The sequence below is a fragment of the Parus major genome, chromosome 4A (assembly GCF_001522545.3).
Source record: "Parus major isolate Abel chromosome 4A, Parus_major1.1, whole genome shotgun sequence".
Lineage (NCBI taxonomy): Eukaryota > Metazoa > Chordata > Aves > Passeriformes > Paridae > Parus > Parus major.
Genome location: NC_031772.1, coordinates 16,983,783 through 16,999,522, shown reverse-complemented (window position 1 = coordinate 16,999,522; position 15,740 = coordinate 16,983,783). Strand labels below are relative to the sequence as shown.

Genomic DNA, 15,740 nt, shown 5'->3' with positions numbered 1-15,740 from the left:
AGTGACAGAAACCTCATCACCCAGGGGCTATTTTAAAAACAAATAGACTCGGTTTAGAATGTTAGATAGCTCATGGGGAATTTTTAATGTTCAAGAATGCCAGTTATTATGAAGTAACCTATATCCCACCCAAATTAGTCAGACTGTTTTGTTGTGGTCCCTGAGGTACCTCTTTAAAATTGACAAGTGAATTTGAAGAAATGGTTTGTGCAGGGAAGCAAATCTATCTGCCCTGTCTTGGGAGGCCACCTGCCAAGTGAGAGGCCTTGAAACACTTTTTTTTTGAGGGAGATAAGTAACCAGAAAGTAATAGAATCACAAAATGGCTTTGGTGAGGAGGGATCTTAAAGCCCATCCCTGCCATGGGCAAGGACACCTTCCACCATCCCACATTGCTCCAAGCTCCATCCAGCCTGGCTTTGGACACTTCCAGGGATCCAGGGGCGTCCACAAACAGCTTTCACTCACAAGAACAAAGACCACGACAAATTTGACATTTCCAAGTGTTCCTCATTGCTCTTCTGTATTTCCCCTGCTGTTGCTCACTTGCACAGCTGCAAAAGCTTGGTTTATTTTCCCTCAGATCTGTGGAGTCTTGCCCAGTTTGTGGGATGAGCCTGAGCTCCCTGCAGCTGGAACAGCGGGTGGCTGCCAGGACGATGCAGTGCCATGCTCCAGAGCAGGATGTTGGTTAATTCAACCTGCATTTGTCTTTATTGCTGTAGGCAAGGAAGGGGAGAGACATCTCTAATTCCAGCCTGTGTCCAGAAGGAAGGGGAAAGGAGCTGACACAGAGGGCCTCCCCAAAACAGGGTAAGTTCAGATGCTCTCACCACCCCCTCTCTTGAAGCAGAGACATCCCTCATGTCCCCCACATTTCAAACCATCCTGAGTGATTTCTCTAACTGATTTCTCATTTGTAAAATGTTTTAAAGCAATTTACTTGAGCTCTGTGGGTGCGACCATAAACTTGCCAAGTTTGATAGTCAGGATTCTGGGAATTAAGGTCTTAGAACATATTGTTTGGGTTTTTTGTTGTTGTTGTGCTTTTTAAAATAATTTTAGTTCTCATCAATTATTTGCAAATATTTTCTCCTTCTGGGAAATAATTTCCCTGAAATGTAACATAAAGTTCAAAGACAACAGTACAAGCCAAAGTATTGTCCCTTAAATTAAGATGGAGAAATGTGGAAATCTGGTTTCATTTGTTTTTAGGCATAAGATTTGGAGTAGATAATTCAAGCTTTAGTGGCCAGAAGGAGACTGTAGGACAGAAAGATGGCCCAGCTCTTCACACATGGTGCAGACTGAGAGCCAAGCCTCACTTTGCTACCTTTCCAATCAATTAGACAAAGCAAAATATTGGGCTTGTGCCTGGCCTGGGCTCTTTCCTGATAAGAATTCTGTTCAGACAAAAAATACAATCCTTATCTCTAAGATCTTGAGCTTATACTTACCTAGTCTTTAACATAATCTAATTTATAAACTGTGTTATTTTGTTTTATTTTAAATAAATAAGTCACCTCATTTACAACAAGTTCCATGCTCTCTTGTTAAAGGCTAGGGAGTGGTATCAGCTATGGATCAGTTTGTCCAATATTGATTTTATCTGGACAGGAAGATGTCTTCATCAGTGCAACTCTTCCGAGATCAGAGGTACCAGGAGCTGAAGGGGCAGTGCCTCCAGCAGGGCCGGCTCTTTGAGGATCCCGAGTTTCCAGCCTCACATGAATCCCTTTACTATGACTCAGCAGCAAAAGGGAAAGTGGAATGGAAGAGGCCAAAGGTAATGGATGGGTGTTTTTTCACTCCTGCTGTCTCCTTCAGCAGAGACTCTTCCACCAAGAGGTGTCTGAGCAAAGCTTCGTTCTGTTTTGTGAATTCTGTGAATTGCTACCCTCTCCATCAGCTGTTTCTCTTTGGTTCTGGTGAAGCCTTAGCAGCAAATTCTATCCAGAGAGAGTGGAGAGTTTCCCTTTTTTGGTTGATGCCAGCTCTGGTCTCTGCATGGCTGTGCTGAATTCACAATGGATTTTGCCTCTGACTTGTGTAAAACCTCAATTACCCACCAGTGATTTTCTGTGCTAAATGAACAACTATTATCTGTAAGCCACCAAGACTGCTTGTGTCTCTTTGCCACTTCTACTGGCATCTTAACAGGAAAACAAATATATCACTGGTTTTGAATTGTAACTACTGTAGTTACATTCCAAATCATTAATACCACCTATATTCGGGGTCTCTTAGTTGGTTTGCTCAGAGGTTTTATGCTTCACGTGTATTTTTAAATCAGTTCACAACCCTAAGCAAACAATTCAGAAGATCACAAACCCTTTTCCAGTCTGGCTTTCCATCAGTGTCATCTGTTCTCTTACTGTGACAAGTGTAATGGAGAGGACAGTGGAAGCCTCTAGCAGCATTTTTGCCCTTAAGCATGATGAATTTCTCCTTTACTTCACCCATGCCCACTTTTGGGATTTATCTTCTGGGAGCACAGGCTTGAGTGTCTTTCCTTAGAAAACACAATGCCAATGTGATGTCCTTCATATGCAGCTGGTTCTGTTTCGTGTCCTCTGTGACAGGGGACAACAGATGGGGCTGACCAAGGCTGGACTTTATTAGCCAGAAGAGGCTGCTTCTCTTATTTTTACTTCTTCTTCTTCTTCTTTCCTGGTGCTGCTCATTCCCCACAGCAGCTTCTCTGCTGGAATTTAGTGAGCAGCCCAAGGGTTGCTTTCCTGCTTCTCATTTCAACACATGAGACTGAAGAATGGGGAGAAGTAATTTGGGAAAGAAAAAGAAGACATTCCAAAGTCTGAGGGTTTATTATTATTTCTGAGTGCTTTCCTGTTTATTGGAGCCTTTCATCCCCTCCTAGAAAAGGAAATACTGTGCAGCACAGAGAGGTCAGGAAGAGTGTTTGTTCTTTGTAGGAGATGTGAAGCAAGAGCTAAACTCTAGCCAGGGATGCCATTTTGGGCCATTCTTGTGTGTATGAGTTTTTTCAAGGTGCTGGTCAGTGGTTTGAAGTCTAATTGTAGGTCAGTGATGAGCTTTGCATTCAATTATTACCCATTAAACATGATGTTAATGTAGGAAACCTCACATATTAATTAATGTTCTATTTACTTAAATTTTATTATCATTTATCATAGAACCACGCACAGATTGAGCTGACACTCCTGAGATGTTGAACCATATCCCACCAGTCCCTGGCCTCTGCCAACCAGAACTTCAGAGGGTGAATTCCAACAACACAGAACCACAGAACTTTCTAGACTGAAAAACACTTTTAGGTTGAAAAAGACTTCTAAGATCATTGAGTCCAACCCTTACCCTGACACTGCTGAGTCCATTACTGAGCTATGTCTCAAGCACCACATCTACAGGTCCTTAAAAAAACACTTCCCATGGCAGTCAGTTCCAGTGCTTGACAACCCTTTTGGGAAAGAAATTTCTCCTTGTATCTAATCTAAACCTCTCCTGGTTTGTGAATCCTTTGCTGGTGTTTCAGAACACTGGGCTCTGCCAATTCCCCAGCTCCTCTGAGATAAACCTGTGAAATAACAACGGAGCTAAGCACCACCATTTCAAAGGTGCAGCATCTTCCAGAGCCCTTCAGCTCATGCAGGAAGCCTCCTGGAGAGGTTTTCTGTGGGGAAAACCTGCTGGTTTGTTGGAAAAAGAGTAAGAAAGATTGTTTTGTGGCCATCCTTTCTGCACTGATATTAGCACCAGAACCCATCCTGCTCTTTTCCTGTGGTTTCCCTGGAGTTTGCCCCCTCTGCCAGGCTGAAGTGGGGCTGGGGCAGCTGTGTCCTGCCAAGAGGGGATGTCCTTGGCCACCTGTCCTGGTTAATGCTGCCTCTGTGTGGTGGTCCTGCTCAGCATGGGCTGAAAATACCCAGGAATGACTGTCAGTGCTGAATGGATACTTTATCTGCCTCATTTTTAACTAAACCTCGGGTTTGTGGGAACTTTTTCATTGACCTGGCAAAAAGGATGGAATCTCAAGGACATCTTTGTCAGTGTTAAACAAACAGCAGTGATCCCCCAAGCAGGGCAGGCAGGCATGTGAGGAAAGAGTTGGTAAGCTTGCTTCAGAGATAAACAGTGTCCTTTAGTTATTCACAAAGGAAAATAGTCTGATCCCACAGAATGAGGCTCTTATCATGTGCTTTCCCGGTTTCCCCGCTTGACGCTGTGTTTTATAAGCCCTGATTCTGCTTTCATCTGCATCTTCTCTTTGTGGGAGGGCTGTGGTTGCACCCCTGTGTTCTGGGAGGACAGAGCTGGTGTGTCCAGGAAAACAGCACAGAAAGACCCTGGGCTGCTGAGCTGCTTCCCAAGAAACCCCTCCTGTGTCCCAGCCCACAGAGGGACACTGCTCTGTTTGATTCAATTCCCATGAGCTCCAAAGGTCAGATACCTGCCTGAAGGTGGGGAGTTGCATGTGTCCTTTTTCCTAGAAACACTGCATGCCCATTCTCCACTCCTCTCAGCAGTTTCCCAGCATTTTCAGGGGTGGCTATCACCATGCAAGTGAAATTCCAGGAAATAAAGCAGTACTGTGTTCTGGAGAGATACAATGATAGGAATAAATGGAAAAAGTGTCTCCTAACTTCCCAAATTGGGGTGTTTGGGATGAGCAGGTTGGTGATTTATCCAAGGCTGGGGAGCCAGAGAATTCAGGAGCTCTGAATTCTGCAGCTTCACATGTTTACTGGAGGCAGTTTACTTTTGTTTGCTTCAAACTAAAATGTTGGAAATTAAAATGGTGGGAAATGATCCATTGTCTCAGGAGCTGAAACATCTTCATATCTACAAGTGCTGATTTAAACCCTAAACCCTCCCCTGCCTTGTTACCTGTTTAAGATTTTGCTCTCATTTGGAAGGCAGGGGAAGCTTGGGGCAAATCCCTGTGTGGACACTTAGTCTGGGCAAGCTTCACAGATTTTTGCATTAATGTTCTTTATTCCACAGTGACAGGATTTGTGGTCTCAGTGTCCTCCAGAATATTCAGCAGTAACCCAGTTGTCATAAATTTCACGGAATGAGGGTCATGGAAGGCTTGGCTGTCAGATGTAAGCACGCCTGGGTTAAATGTCCCTCAGATGTAATGCTCTTCATCACTGAATTCCTCTGTCTCCTCTGTAGCTGTGTTACTGAAATCTGACCCTGTTTTGCAGTTTGAACAAGACCAGAGACATCTGCTTCTGTCTGGGGCTCGTGGTGCCTGCAGGAGAGGGAGGTGTCCTGGCACTGCTTTCAGCGCTTGCATCAGCACTGGGGGAGCAGTTTTGGGGCATGGAGTGGAGTGACAGCTCATCACACCCAGGGATATCTGCCAGGATGGGGCCTGGGGGGAATCCAGAGCTGGAGGAGAGTGGATATTAAAGGGGAATGCCATCAGCTGGCCTGGCAGTGGGGTGCACTCCTCTCACAGCAGCTGCATTGCTGCCTTCTGTGTGCCAAAGTGATGGGGCTGGGACAGCCCCTGTGAACAGTGACATTTACCTGGTGTGCCAGGTCCCCTCTCCATGCTCCCAGCCCCTTTCTGGAGTGTGGCTCATGGTTTAATGGTCACTTTTTCACATCTGAATGTGCCTTTTTAATTCCTTCAGCCACGTGTTTGTTTGTTTTTTTCCCCACTTAAAAATGTGGAGCAACAGCAATCCTCTTGCTTAATCAGAATAGGGGTCCTTCCCCATCTCTCATCCTCACTCCTAAAGCTTTGTGTGATATAATTGTCATTTTCCTGGAAAAATTGCTTCTTCTGCAAAGGCTACATGTACTGAAACATGTAAACTGAAGTTTAGGCTTCTGTTTCCCTGCCTATCCCTTAATTGTCCACATTTCTCTGCTGTTGGTGGTTATTTACTCCTGTTCAAGTGAAGGGTAAACACAAGTTGCAAAGCTCTGTGTGCTGTGACATTCGTGTTTATGCTGGAAATAATGGCACATGTGGCATCTGGGGGTTGAGGAAATGTGTTCCAGGGGGGTGCTGAGCTTCTGCTGAGCTTTGAGGGAGCTCACAAATCCTTTTTCATGCCTCAAGCACAGCTGGGCACACAGAGGTGGCTTCAGGCTGGAAGCTGTGTGAGCCAGTGCCTTGTGGTTCCCTTGTCTGCTGTGCTCCTCTGGGACCTGCTTGTAGCAGAGAAGGGCTGTGAAAGACTGGGCTTGGCACTGAGGTGAAATCAATCCTGAACTGGCTTCTTCTCCTTAGGTGTCTGTCACATCCTGGATCTCAACACTGTGGATGTTGTCCTCCACAGACAGTCCAGCATCCCTCAGTGGGTGACTTTCAGACATTCACTCCATGAGTGCAGGGCTGCTGGAGGATTTTAGGATGTCCTAGATGACACTGGTGATCATTTCAACAAGCACTTTTGTGTGCTGTAATTACTTGTGCACTAGCAGGGAGGCTGTTTGCTGTAGTTTTCCTTGCCATTAAAAGCAAATTTATGTTGTGATCTTCAGCTACAGCTCATTATCTGTGGAAAGTTTACAGTCAGATATTTCTTTGTTAACTATATGTGGGTGTATATAAAGAGAATGATTGCAAAAATTCTATAATTTTTATAGGAGGGCTTAATCCTTGCAGACTCAAAAGTGGTATAAGAGGTTATAGGCAAAGCAGGCTCTGACCTAAGTTTAAACCCCTCATCTTAAAGAAATAGGAAAGCTATTAAGAGCTAAGTTCTGGGAAGCAGTCTGCCCTGGGAGATAATCACAGATTGATGGGGGGTTTTTGGACACATCAGTCTTGGTTTTTAGGTTAAAATTGTGGAGGCAGGAACCATGTAGTCCTCCAGACACGATGCAGTCTTCTGTTAGCATAGAGGGGGTGGGTGAGGGGACAACAACAGATGGGAAACCACCAGAAGCAAATAATTCCTAAATAACGCTGAAGGATCTTTTCTTCCCTCATTAAGGACGAACTGTGTACCCCAAACCTCCTGCAAACACAGCCTGGCCGTGCTGCACGTTGGAGGGGAGCTGTTCCAGCAGGCTGGAGCTGAGCTGCAGCCATCTGTGCCTGCTCTGCAGGTGTCGATGTGCAGAGCAGCGGGAGCTGCTTGCCAAGGGCTGGCGATGGGAGCAGGGACAGGGGAGGAAGGTGTTAAAGCCATCCCAGCTGCGGGAGCTCCGAGCTTGGCACGGCTCCCCAGGATGCAAGTGGCGGCACAAAAGCATCCTCTCCGCGCCCGTTGCCCTGGCAACTGCAGATGGGAGCGGCAGCGCTGGCAGCGGCATCCTGCGGGAGAGGATGCGCTCGCAATTAAAGCCAATTGTCTTCACGTTGTTCGAATTAATTTTGAGCTGGGAGGGAAGGGGAGGGGTGATGGGTGAGTGTTAGGGGTCCAACAATGAGCTGCCACCCCTCTGAGACTCCGGGCTGGGCAGGGCTCGCTCGTGCTCTGTGTTTCTTTAAGGGTAAAATTGGTGCTGGCACTTGGCTTCTGAACCTCGGGGTTTTTTTTTGTTGTTGGAGTGACTAAAGAATCTGCCTGAGGGGCTCTATTTGTTTAATGAGGGTAGGTTTGGTGGAGTGAGTGATCTTCTGTGTGGTTATTGCTGTTCTTGCATCCATCCAGACTGGAAACGTGGGGTTTGCAAAGATCCCAGGGAATTGGGCTCCTCCAGAAATGGAGGGCAAGGTCTTTCAAATGCAGGTCAAAACAAGTCTTACCCTTCCTGTATGGCTGCAGTTCTGGATCAGCTGGGTTCCTAATCTGCTTTCTTCTTTTATTTGGTGAAATCAGCTGATTTGGATTGTTGGAGTTCAGGAACACATCATCACAGAATGATTATATGGAGGTGCTTTATTAAAGAGCTCTGGCTGTCAGGGGTACACAGACCCAAATCTGACCCATCTTGGTTTTGAGCTGAACATGTTTTATATAACTTTCATATTAATTATGAAACTTACATTGTCCTATTGTATACATTGATTTTACCCAAGCATGGATTTCTCATGATCCCCCCAAACCCCTGACATAGTTTCTCATGATTCTTTAAGCAATAATTATATCTAATCACATCTAACAATTATATCATTTATCATATACTGACTCCACAGGTGCAGTTTCACATCATCTCAGCAAGCACAAGGCCTAACATTCCCCAGGACCTACCTTTAACACTTTTCCCAGAGCTTGCCAAGCCTGACTTTCTTCCTAAATCCCCGAATTTTCTATGATTTTAAAATCTTTTACTATCAGGATCATTTTCAGCAGCAGCTGGATATGTAATGTCATTTTTAAGGGAGGTGTGGCCACCTGGTTTTGCCCTGGAGTGATGGGACAGAGGAGGTCAGCTCTGATTTGGTGCATGAGGAACGCAGGAATTCTCTGAAATTCAAAACTTTCTAAAGCACTTAGCAGCCAGGATTTTGGAGGGGATGTTGACAACTAAATGTAATCTAAATAAGAGTTCTAATAACTCAAATTCATATAGGATGCACTGATTTACAGAGATAAAAAAAGTAACTGGAACCCCTCAAAACTGGAATTCTCATTTTACCAACCAAGAATGGAAGTTGTCATAGAGCACATCATGATAGAATAATATTGTCATTATTTGTGTTACCCTAATACGATCCTGTAGTCATTTTGAAATTAATAACAGTCCCAGTTGTTCCAAATAATTGATCTTTTTGATCTTTTTTTTGTTAAAACGGAGGGAAGAAATAGTGGCTTCTTTTTTTTTTTTTGTAGGGGGGAATACTGGGTTAAAAATACTTTTTGGTTTTAATTTTAATGTTGTAACTTTTCCCCAAATGTGCTAATAAAGCTGAAATATTTCTTAGATTTTTTTTCTCGAGGCAAGGAAACATTTTTCAGCTCTTTTAAGGTACTTGGAACAGCATGTTCTGATGGTGTCCAGCCAAACAATTCACTGAAAACATCATGAGCTTTGCTTTGTTTTTTCCCTTCTCCCCTTATTATATTCTCCTAAGGTTTTGAGGTTGGGTTGTTTTTGGGTTTTTTTTCACTGAACACCTTCTGAAAAGAAAATTTGCCACCTTCTGGCACCCTGGCAGGTGAAGGTAGGGAGCTCCAGGCAGCTGATTCCTACAGTCCATTGCCCTTTCTTGGCTGAGAAATAGCAAAGGTAGGTTTTTTCTGTGAGTGTGTTTGTGTGTTTCACAACTGGGAAGTTCATTTGTGGCTTTTTATTCATAGCTGGATGGAAAACAAGAGCCAGCCAGGAGGATTTTGGTTACATCAGGCGTGTAAAACGTGCTTGACAGCTCACAGCATCTGGGAGCAGCCTCCTGAGGAAGCAGGGAGGCTCCAAAGGACTCTCCTGTTTTCCAGGCTGATACTATTATTATTATTATTATTATTATTTATGTGTTTGTTAGCTAATCTTTTATGAAGCCAGCCTGTTGTGCAAAGGGGAGAGCCTTTATTGCCACAGCAGAAGAGACAGCTGCCACAAAATATACCTCATTGGATATAGTAAAAATACAGAATAATCAGCTGAGGAAATGTTGTGTTGATGCCAGGAAATGGGGATGGGAGGGTTGAAATGCCCAGGCCGTGGCCACTGTGCTAATTCACGTTCAACATTGACACTGATCCTTTCTCAGTGGCTTTGACATCTCTGCTTCAAGCCCTTTCTCAGCTCCTGCAGGTGTTCTGTTATCACCAGACAAACTGAAAAATGTGTGTTGACTCTGTCTGCAGGTTTGGCCTGTTATTATTCTAAAGTAACCTTTGCCACCAAAGCCTCAAAGTAATAATTAACAGGCTTGTCTCTGGAAATCTGATGGGCATTGGACCCTGAGAAAATCCTGTTAACAGTAAATATTTCATACTGGATTGCATTTTGCTAAAGAGAATTTTAAATTAAACAATATAAACTTCACATACAATTACCAATTTCACCAATGTAACCCCCCAGCAAGCTGAAACCTTGATTCATTTGCAGCAGCATTTCTGTCTGTGATGAGACCAAGCCAATTTCTAACACAAAAATAAAGCCTGGAGGAAGGGCATGAACCCAGAGCAGCAGGCAGGGGTGTGTTTAAATGGATATATGCACATGGATGTGTGTACACCACATGGGGGCTTGGGCAGCAGGATGCTGAAGGGTGAAGCAGAACTTTGGACTTGCTTTGTCACCCCAGGGCAAATCCGTGGCATTTGGAAGGCAGGCAGAGCCCCAGGATCTGTGCTGTAGAATTTGTGGTGGCTTTAGGAGGGAAATATGATTTATTTTTGTACTAAGAGCAGTGATGGGAAAGAGGATGGATCCAGGGAGAAGTGACTGGACTGAGCAGTCACCAGACACAAAGGCTTGTTGCAGATGTGTTGTTAAGCACTTTCTTTCCCATCTGTTTGGTCCCTGGAGGCAGAAAGTGGAGCAGAGCTGTGTGTGGTGCCCCCAGGACTCCCCTCACAGCCAAACAAACAAACAGGGAGGGATCTCTTAACTCCCTGAATCCCTCCCTGCAGTTATTGCTGGGATTCCTCTCTGGGGGGCTGTAGTCAGTAGATGATAAATGATATAATTGTGTGAGCCTTGTCCAGCTCCCGTTTCCCCAGACCAGGGTGTGCAGCCACATCCAGGCTGGGGTGAGTGCAGTGTGCAAGAAACACGAGAACCTGATAAAAACTTCATTCAGATGGGCTCCATTTCTGTGTCTGGGAAGGTCCCCCAGAAACAGGATCAGGAATCCAGCACTGTTTTAGGATTTTGTGCCTCTCCTCACCTTTCTGCAGCAGGGTGGGGATGCCCAGCTCTGGCAGAGAGCTTCACCCTGCAGAGACTTTGTGTGTTAATTTGAAAAATGGAAATAGGGGAGCACACAGTGTTCCAGACCTTCAGAAGGCCTCACTTTTTTTTGAGATGAGTGTTCAATTTTAGAAGCTCTGTTGAGAGCGAAGCAGACACTGCTTTGTTCTCTTGGGGATGTTATTTTAAGAAAGCATCATTTTCTAAACAATAGAAACTTATAAAACATAATTTAATTCACTTCTATTCCCACCAGTGATTTATGCTGGTACATCTCAATATTAATATCAGAGTTTTTCTCTCACTGTGCTCTGTTTGTCACCTTGTTTGTCCCCAACAGGCTGAGTATGGGAGGCATCATGAAAACATTGCTTGACATGTTTCCATCTTGCTTTCTGACTGGATTAAACATTCCTCCCATAATATTTTGTCCTTAACATTTTCAGCTGGGGGAGTTGTGACATGTTTCTTCTTGGAATTGCCAAAATGTTCCCAGAATCGAGCTGTTGCTCACCCTCATTCTATGAAATCCATCATTTTATTTTTATTTTGCCTGGAAAATCTTGTTAAGGTGGGGCTTGCCCAGAAGAAGAGTTGAGCAAGGAGCTAGAAATCCTCCAGGTCTGACCCCTCCAGTACAGTCTGGTGACTGAGTGGGCCCCATCTGACATCAATTTGGTGGCTCAATCCCGTTCCTGGTGTCACATCAGAAAATTCTTTGGTTTCAGTTCAGTTTCGTTGGCGGCTGCGTCACGACGCGATCAACGTTTGGAAAGCGGCAGCTTGCTCAGTGATTTTATTCACCCCAAGTCTTCCAGGAATAGAATTAAAGGCAAACATTTGTAAATGACATTCATGCAGACAGCTCTCCAGATGCCAGCATTTTGTTATCTTCTCTCCTGGCGCTTTCTCCAGTTTGTATTTCCCTCCCTCACATTGGGTAAAGGCTTTCTTATGTTGCTGTGGTCCTTTCCTCTAAAGAAAAAAAATACATTAAACCACCCCAATGTCATTTCTAGGACACAAACATTACAACTCCAAGGCTCTGAATGTTTCTTTAAAGTTTAAAATGTCAGGTTTTATTTAGTTGGTTCAGCTGTCGTTAGATGAAAATTGGTTTCTCAAACGGTTTCTGTTTGTCCTGAGGCGATGTGGTGATGGTAGGAATGACATGGTAAAATTTATTTTGAGACTGTAAAACAAAAAGCCTGAGGATCATATCCCCAGCTAGCATAAGTCTTCTTACAGTAATTGTTAGTTCATTGATTTAGTCTTCCAAAAGAATTAAATGTCTGACTTCTGTGAAGGAGAAATTACAGCCTAAACATGCCAGTTGCAAAGGAAATTGAGCTATTGTTCTGTCAGCACTCTTCAGCAAGAGTGGAAAGCATCCACATCCAAAAAATGCTTTCTGTGTGAAGAGCTTCATGCTTTTGTCATATTATTTCCATATTTAAAAGGGTATTTGGGATGAGCTGGAATTTGATTTAGTAAGCCATTCTGCCTGTGATTTGCAGAGTAATTTGTTTGAATTTCATGCTGTGTTCCTGTGATCCAAATGTATGTTTCCTTCAAGATTAATTCTATTTAAAGATTAAATTAAAATGTATGTTTTCTTGGCTAAAAAGAAGCTTTTAAAAATCCTACACAGCTGAAAGAACCTTTCAGATCTGCTGTCTTGCCTGTGTGTGGCATTATCTCTACCTTAATCACAAAAACATTTTGAATTTGCTGCTTTTTTTACAGCTTTCAGGACATAAAATGTTGTTCCTCAGGAAAAATACAGTTTTTGTTAAGAGCAGATGTTACCTTACAATTTTCATGCACTGAATTTTAGTCGGTGTGGGAGTGGCAGAGGCCACCTCGACCTCCTGATGTGCAGCAGGAACTGGAATCTCTGTCTGGAGCCATCTGGGTGTCTTGATGGGACATTTGTGGTTGGGTTCTTTTTCCCTTGGACTGAGGTTGATGAGAGAGAGGCAGTTTTGTCTTGTTTGGACTTGGTTGTTTATTATTCTTTTATTTATATTACATGTATAGAGGGTACAAGGAGCTGTGAGCACTAAGATAGAAAGGTGCAAAATGGCCAACAAAGATCTTTCTTCAAGGTCTTTTATATGTCCATTTACCCAATTAACAAATGCCAAGTAAATTATTTTTCTTAGTGACCCAATGACCCAAACCTGAGTGCTGCACTGCAGAATTCTCTATCCAATCACTTATTATTACCCAAAAACCTCTGGAAGAAGAAAATGAAGAAGGAAGAAAAAGGACAAAAGACAACACCCTCAATCCTCCATCTTGTCTTCTGTCCTTAAACCAGTTTAAACCTTTAACTTTCTCACCCAGTGGCTCAAGAAAACTCTCTAATTTACAAACTTACATTTTTAGTTTCTCTACTGAACCCTAACAATTGTCTCTGTGGTGCTGTGTGAAATTCAGTGCTTAATAAAGAGTGTCTGTGCTGTATAAAGCACATTTTTGTCTGGAGACAGCACTTTCTAGTCTGATACAGTGAATAATGATCAAAATAGGGTTGTTTTATTTACTAAGATTGTACTGAATCTTCAGTCCTGTGGTGGTGAGTAAAAAATTGAATCTTGTTTAGCTATGATCCACCTGTGGGCTTTGGTCTGCACGTTTGGAGGTTTATTGCTGCTGCAAGTTCACCACAGGAGCTTTAAGGAAGCTTTGTGGGACTGACAAAAGACAAAAATTGAGGGATTTTCTCTCCCTGGGTCAGTAGGATAACCCCCCACACAATCCAGTTTTGTGCAGAGCTGCATTTGCTGTGCAGGGTCACTGCTGTCTGTCTCCTCCTCCCCTCAGATAAGGCCATTTAAGCCTTGCACTGATTTTCCTCCCTAAATGGAGATGTGAATGCAGCACCTCTTCCTCTGGCCTCTCCTCCCTCCTTCACCCACTGACTGCTCTCCACAAACAAAACTCCTCCCTAAAAATCTCCTTTTCACATTTGGGCAAATCCCCTAACTGGCCACTGGTGTCTGCACAATGAGAGGAATAACTCAAATTTAATCCAAATATTTCAGATGTAATCCAGCCATGGCATTTCTCCTTCCTGGTCTTAACGAGCACATTCATTTCCCTCTAGTGATGAATATCTCATGAACCAAACCAAAGCTTCATCTGCCTGTGCACAGAGCTGAATTGAGGGAATTTGCACCTAGAAAGTAGCAGCAGCCCTTGGTTTAGCCAAAATGCTGATGATTTACAGCTGAGAATCTGCCCTGCAGCTCTGCATTTGGCTGCAGTGAAAACTGCACACCCTGAGGGGGAGGCTGAGCCTGGAGCTCCAGGGACACCAGGTTAAGTTGTTTGTGCAGACATTCCAAAATCTGTAAAAAATTAAAAAGCAGCATTGCCCCCAGTGAACATGATGGCTGAACTGTAAATGCTTATGTTGTAAGACAAAGGAAAAGCAACACTGGCAAACCTCAACATTATTAGAAACAGGCCCTTCTCCTGTCTTTTCAGAGTTAAGAAATGTTTCTTGGGTTTTTCACTGACTTCAGCTGTTTGTCCCTGATTAAATAAAGATGATGAAGTTCTCACAGCAATTCCTAAATCTTCACAGAAAATCTTCATCTTCAGAGGAAATGTTGTGGTGTTTTGAACACACAGCAGGAACTGGAGGTCTGGATCCTTTTCGTTTTGCCCAGAATGAAGCTTCAAATCCATCATTCCAAATCAAACACTTTGTGTTACCTGGGAAGTGCTGTGGGGTTGGGCACTGTGAATATTCCTATGGCTGCCAGTGGTCATAAAGATAGGAGGGAGATTATTTGGATTCCAAAGATTTGATGTGAGTGTTTAACAGAGAAACTTGTCTGAAATGAGGTGGTGAATTCATCTCAGTGTATTTGTACCACATTGGGAAAATCAAAAATTAGAAGTGAAAGAGCTGAAAAAGAAACAGCATGGTATAAATAAGGAGAAGAGATTCTTACTCTGTCTTTGCAAGCAAGAAGTCTCTTAAATGTCTGAATAATTTAACCACAAAGATGAAACTCAGTGTGCTTCAACTGGGATAAAATCATGACCAAATAAATATTCTGACTACACCCTGAGTCCTCCCAGGACCCTTGTCCATGGATTTGTCTGACTGAATCTGCTCTAGTCTTTGTTTGGCAGAAGAGAATCCAAAATTAAATGATCATTAATGGTGCTAGGAAACTTACTGAGCATTCAAACACTGATAGAGCTCCACATTCTCCCAGGTCCTGAAGTGATGAAAGCATCCAGGTTCCTCTGGCTTTTCAGTGGTTTGGGCATTTCAGTTGCACAATAATAATATCCAAAGTGACATGCAGGGTTTGTAAAAACATTAAAGCATATTCAGACTGCTTTATCCTGGGAATTCTCTTGAGGCTGGAAAGAAGAAATCCTCAGGATCACTTTGTATAACAGCATGTTATCCAAACATATTTTATTTATTTTTGTTCTCTATAGCCAACTGTGCAAGACAAAATTATCTACACAGAGGGAAAAGCATGGGCTTGATTATTGATATCCCAGCAGACACAGGAGCTGGGATTTTGCTTAATAATCTTTCTTTAGAAGTCACTGATGTGGGTTTTTCAGTGTCACCACTCAAAACTGAAGAAACTTATCTCACATGCTGATAACTTTATTGCTAAATGAAAATCTTTCCAAGACAAAGTTTAAAAAGATGTTTTAGAGATAGAAGCTGCTGTTTGTTTTAAGTTGTGTAAATAAAATCCTGCCTGGTAATTCCTGTGAATTTATGATTCTGTGACACTGATTTGGCTGAGTTGTAAAAGTGCTTTCAGTACTCAGGAGTAAAATGAATGCTGTGGTGTCACTTCTGGGGCAATAGTTTTGTAACTCTTGATCTTCCTAGAAGAAAAACACTCTGGTTTGCATGTTCTAAGGCTGATCTTTGCCTAGAAAGGATGTCTAGAGTAGAATTTTAAGTCTGATATGGGTCATGTTGGGACAGAGACCCTCCA

The 15,740-nt window shown here is 43.2% G+C and overlaps 1 protein-coding gene across 2 annotated transcripts in view; it reads left to right on the top strand.

Annotated features, from left to right (window-relative positions):
* CAPN6 (calpain 6) overlaps window positions 1-15,740 on the top strand; it is a 49,965-nt gene that overhangs the window by 5,700 nt on the left and 28,525 nt on the right. Inside the window, exons 2-3 of one of the 2 annotated variants that reach the window (XM_033514123.1) lie at window positions 726-813; window positions 1,622-1,786. In XM_033514123.1, coding sequence (XP_033370014.1) covers window positions 1,622-1,786 — 165 coding nt within the window. In that variant the 5' untranslated portion in view covers window positions 726-813. Of the gene's footprint in view, window positions 1-725; window positions 814-1,617; window positions 1,787-15,740 lie in introns of both variants that reach the window. The other variant, XM_015626253.3, reaches the window with a different exon arrangement.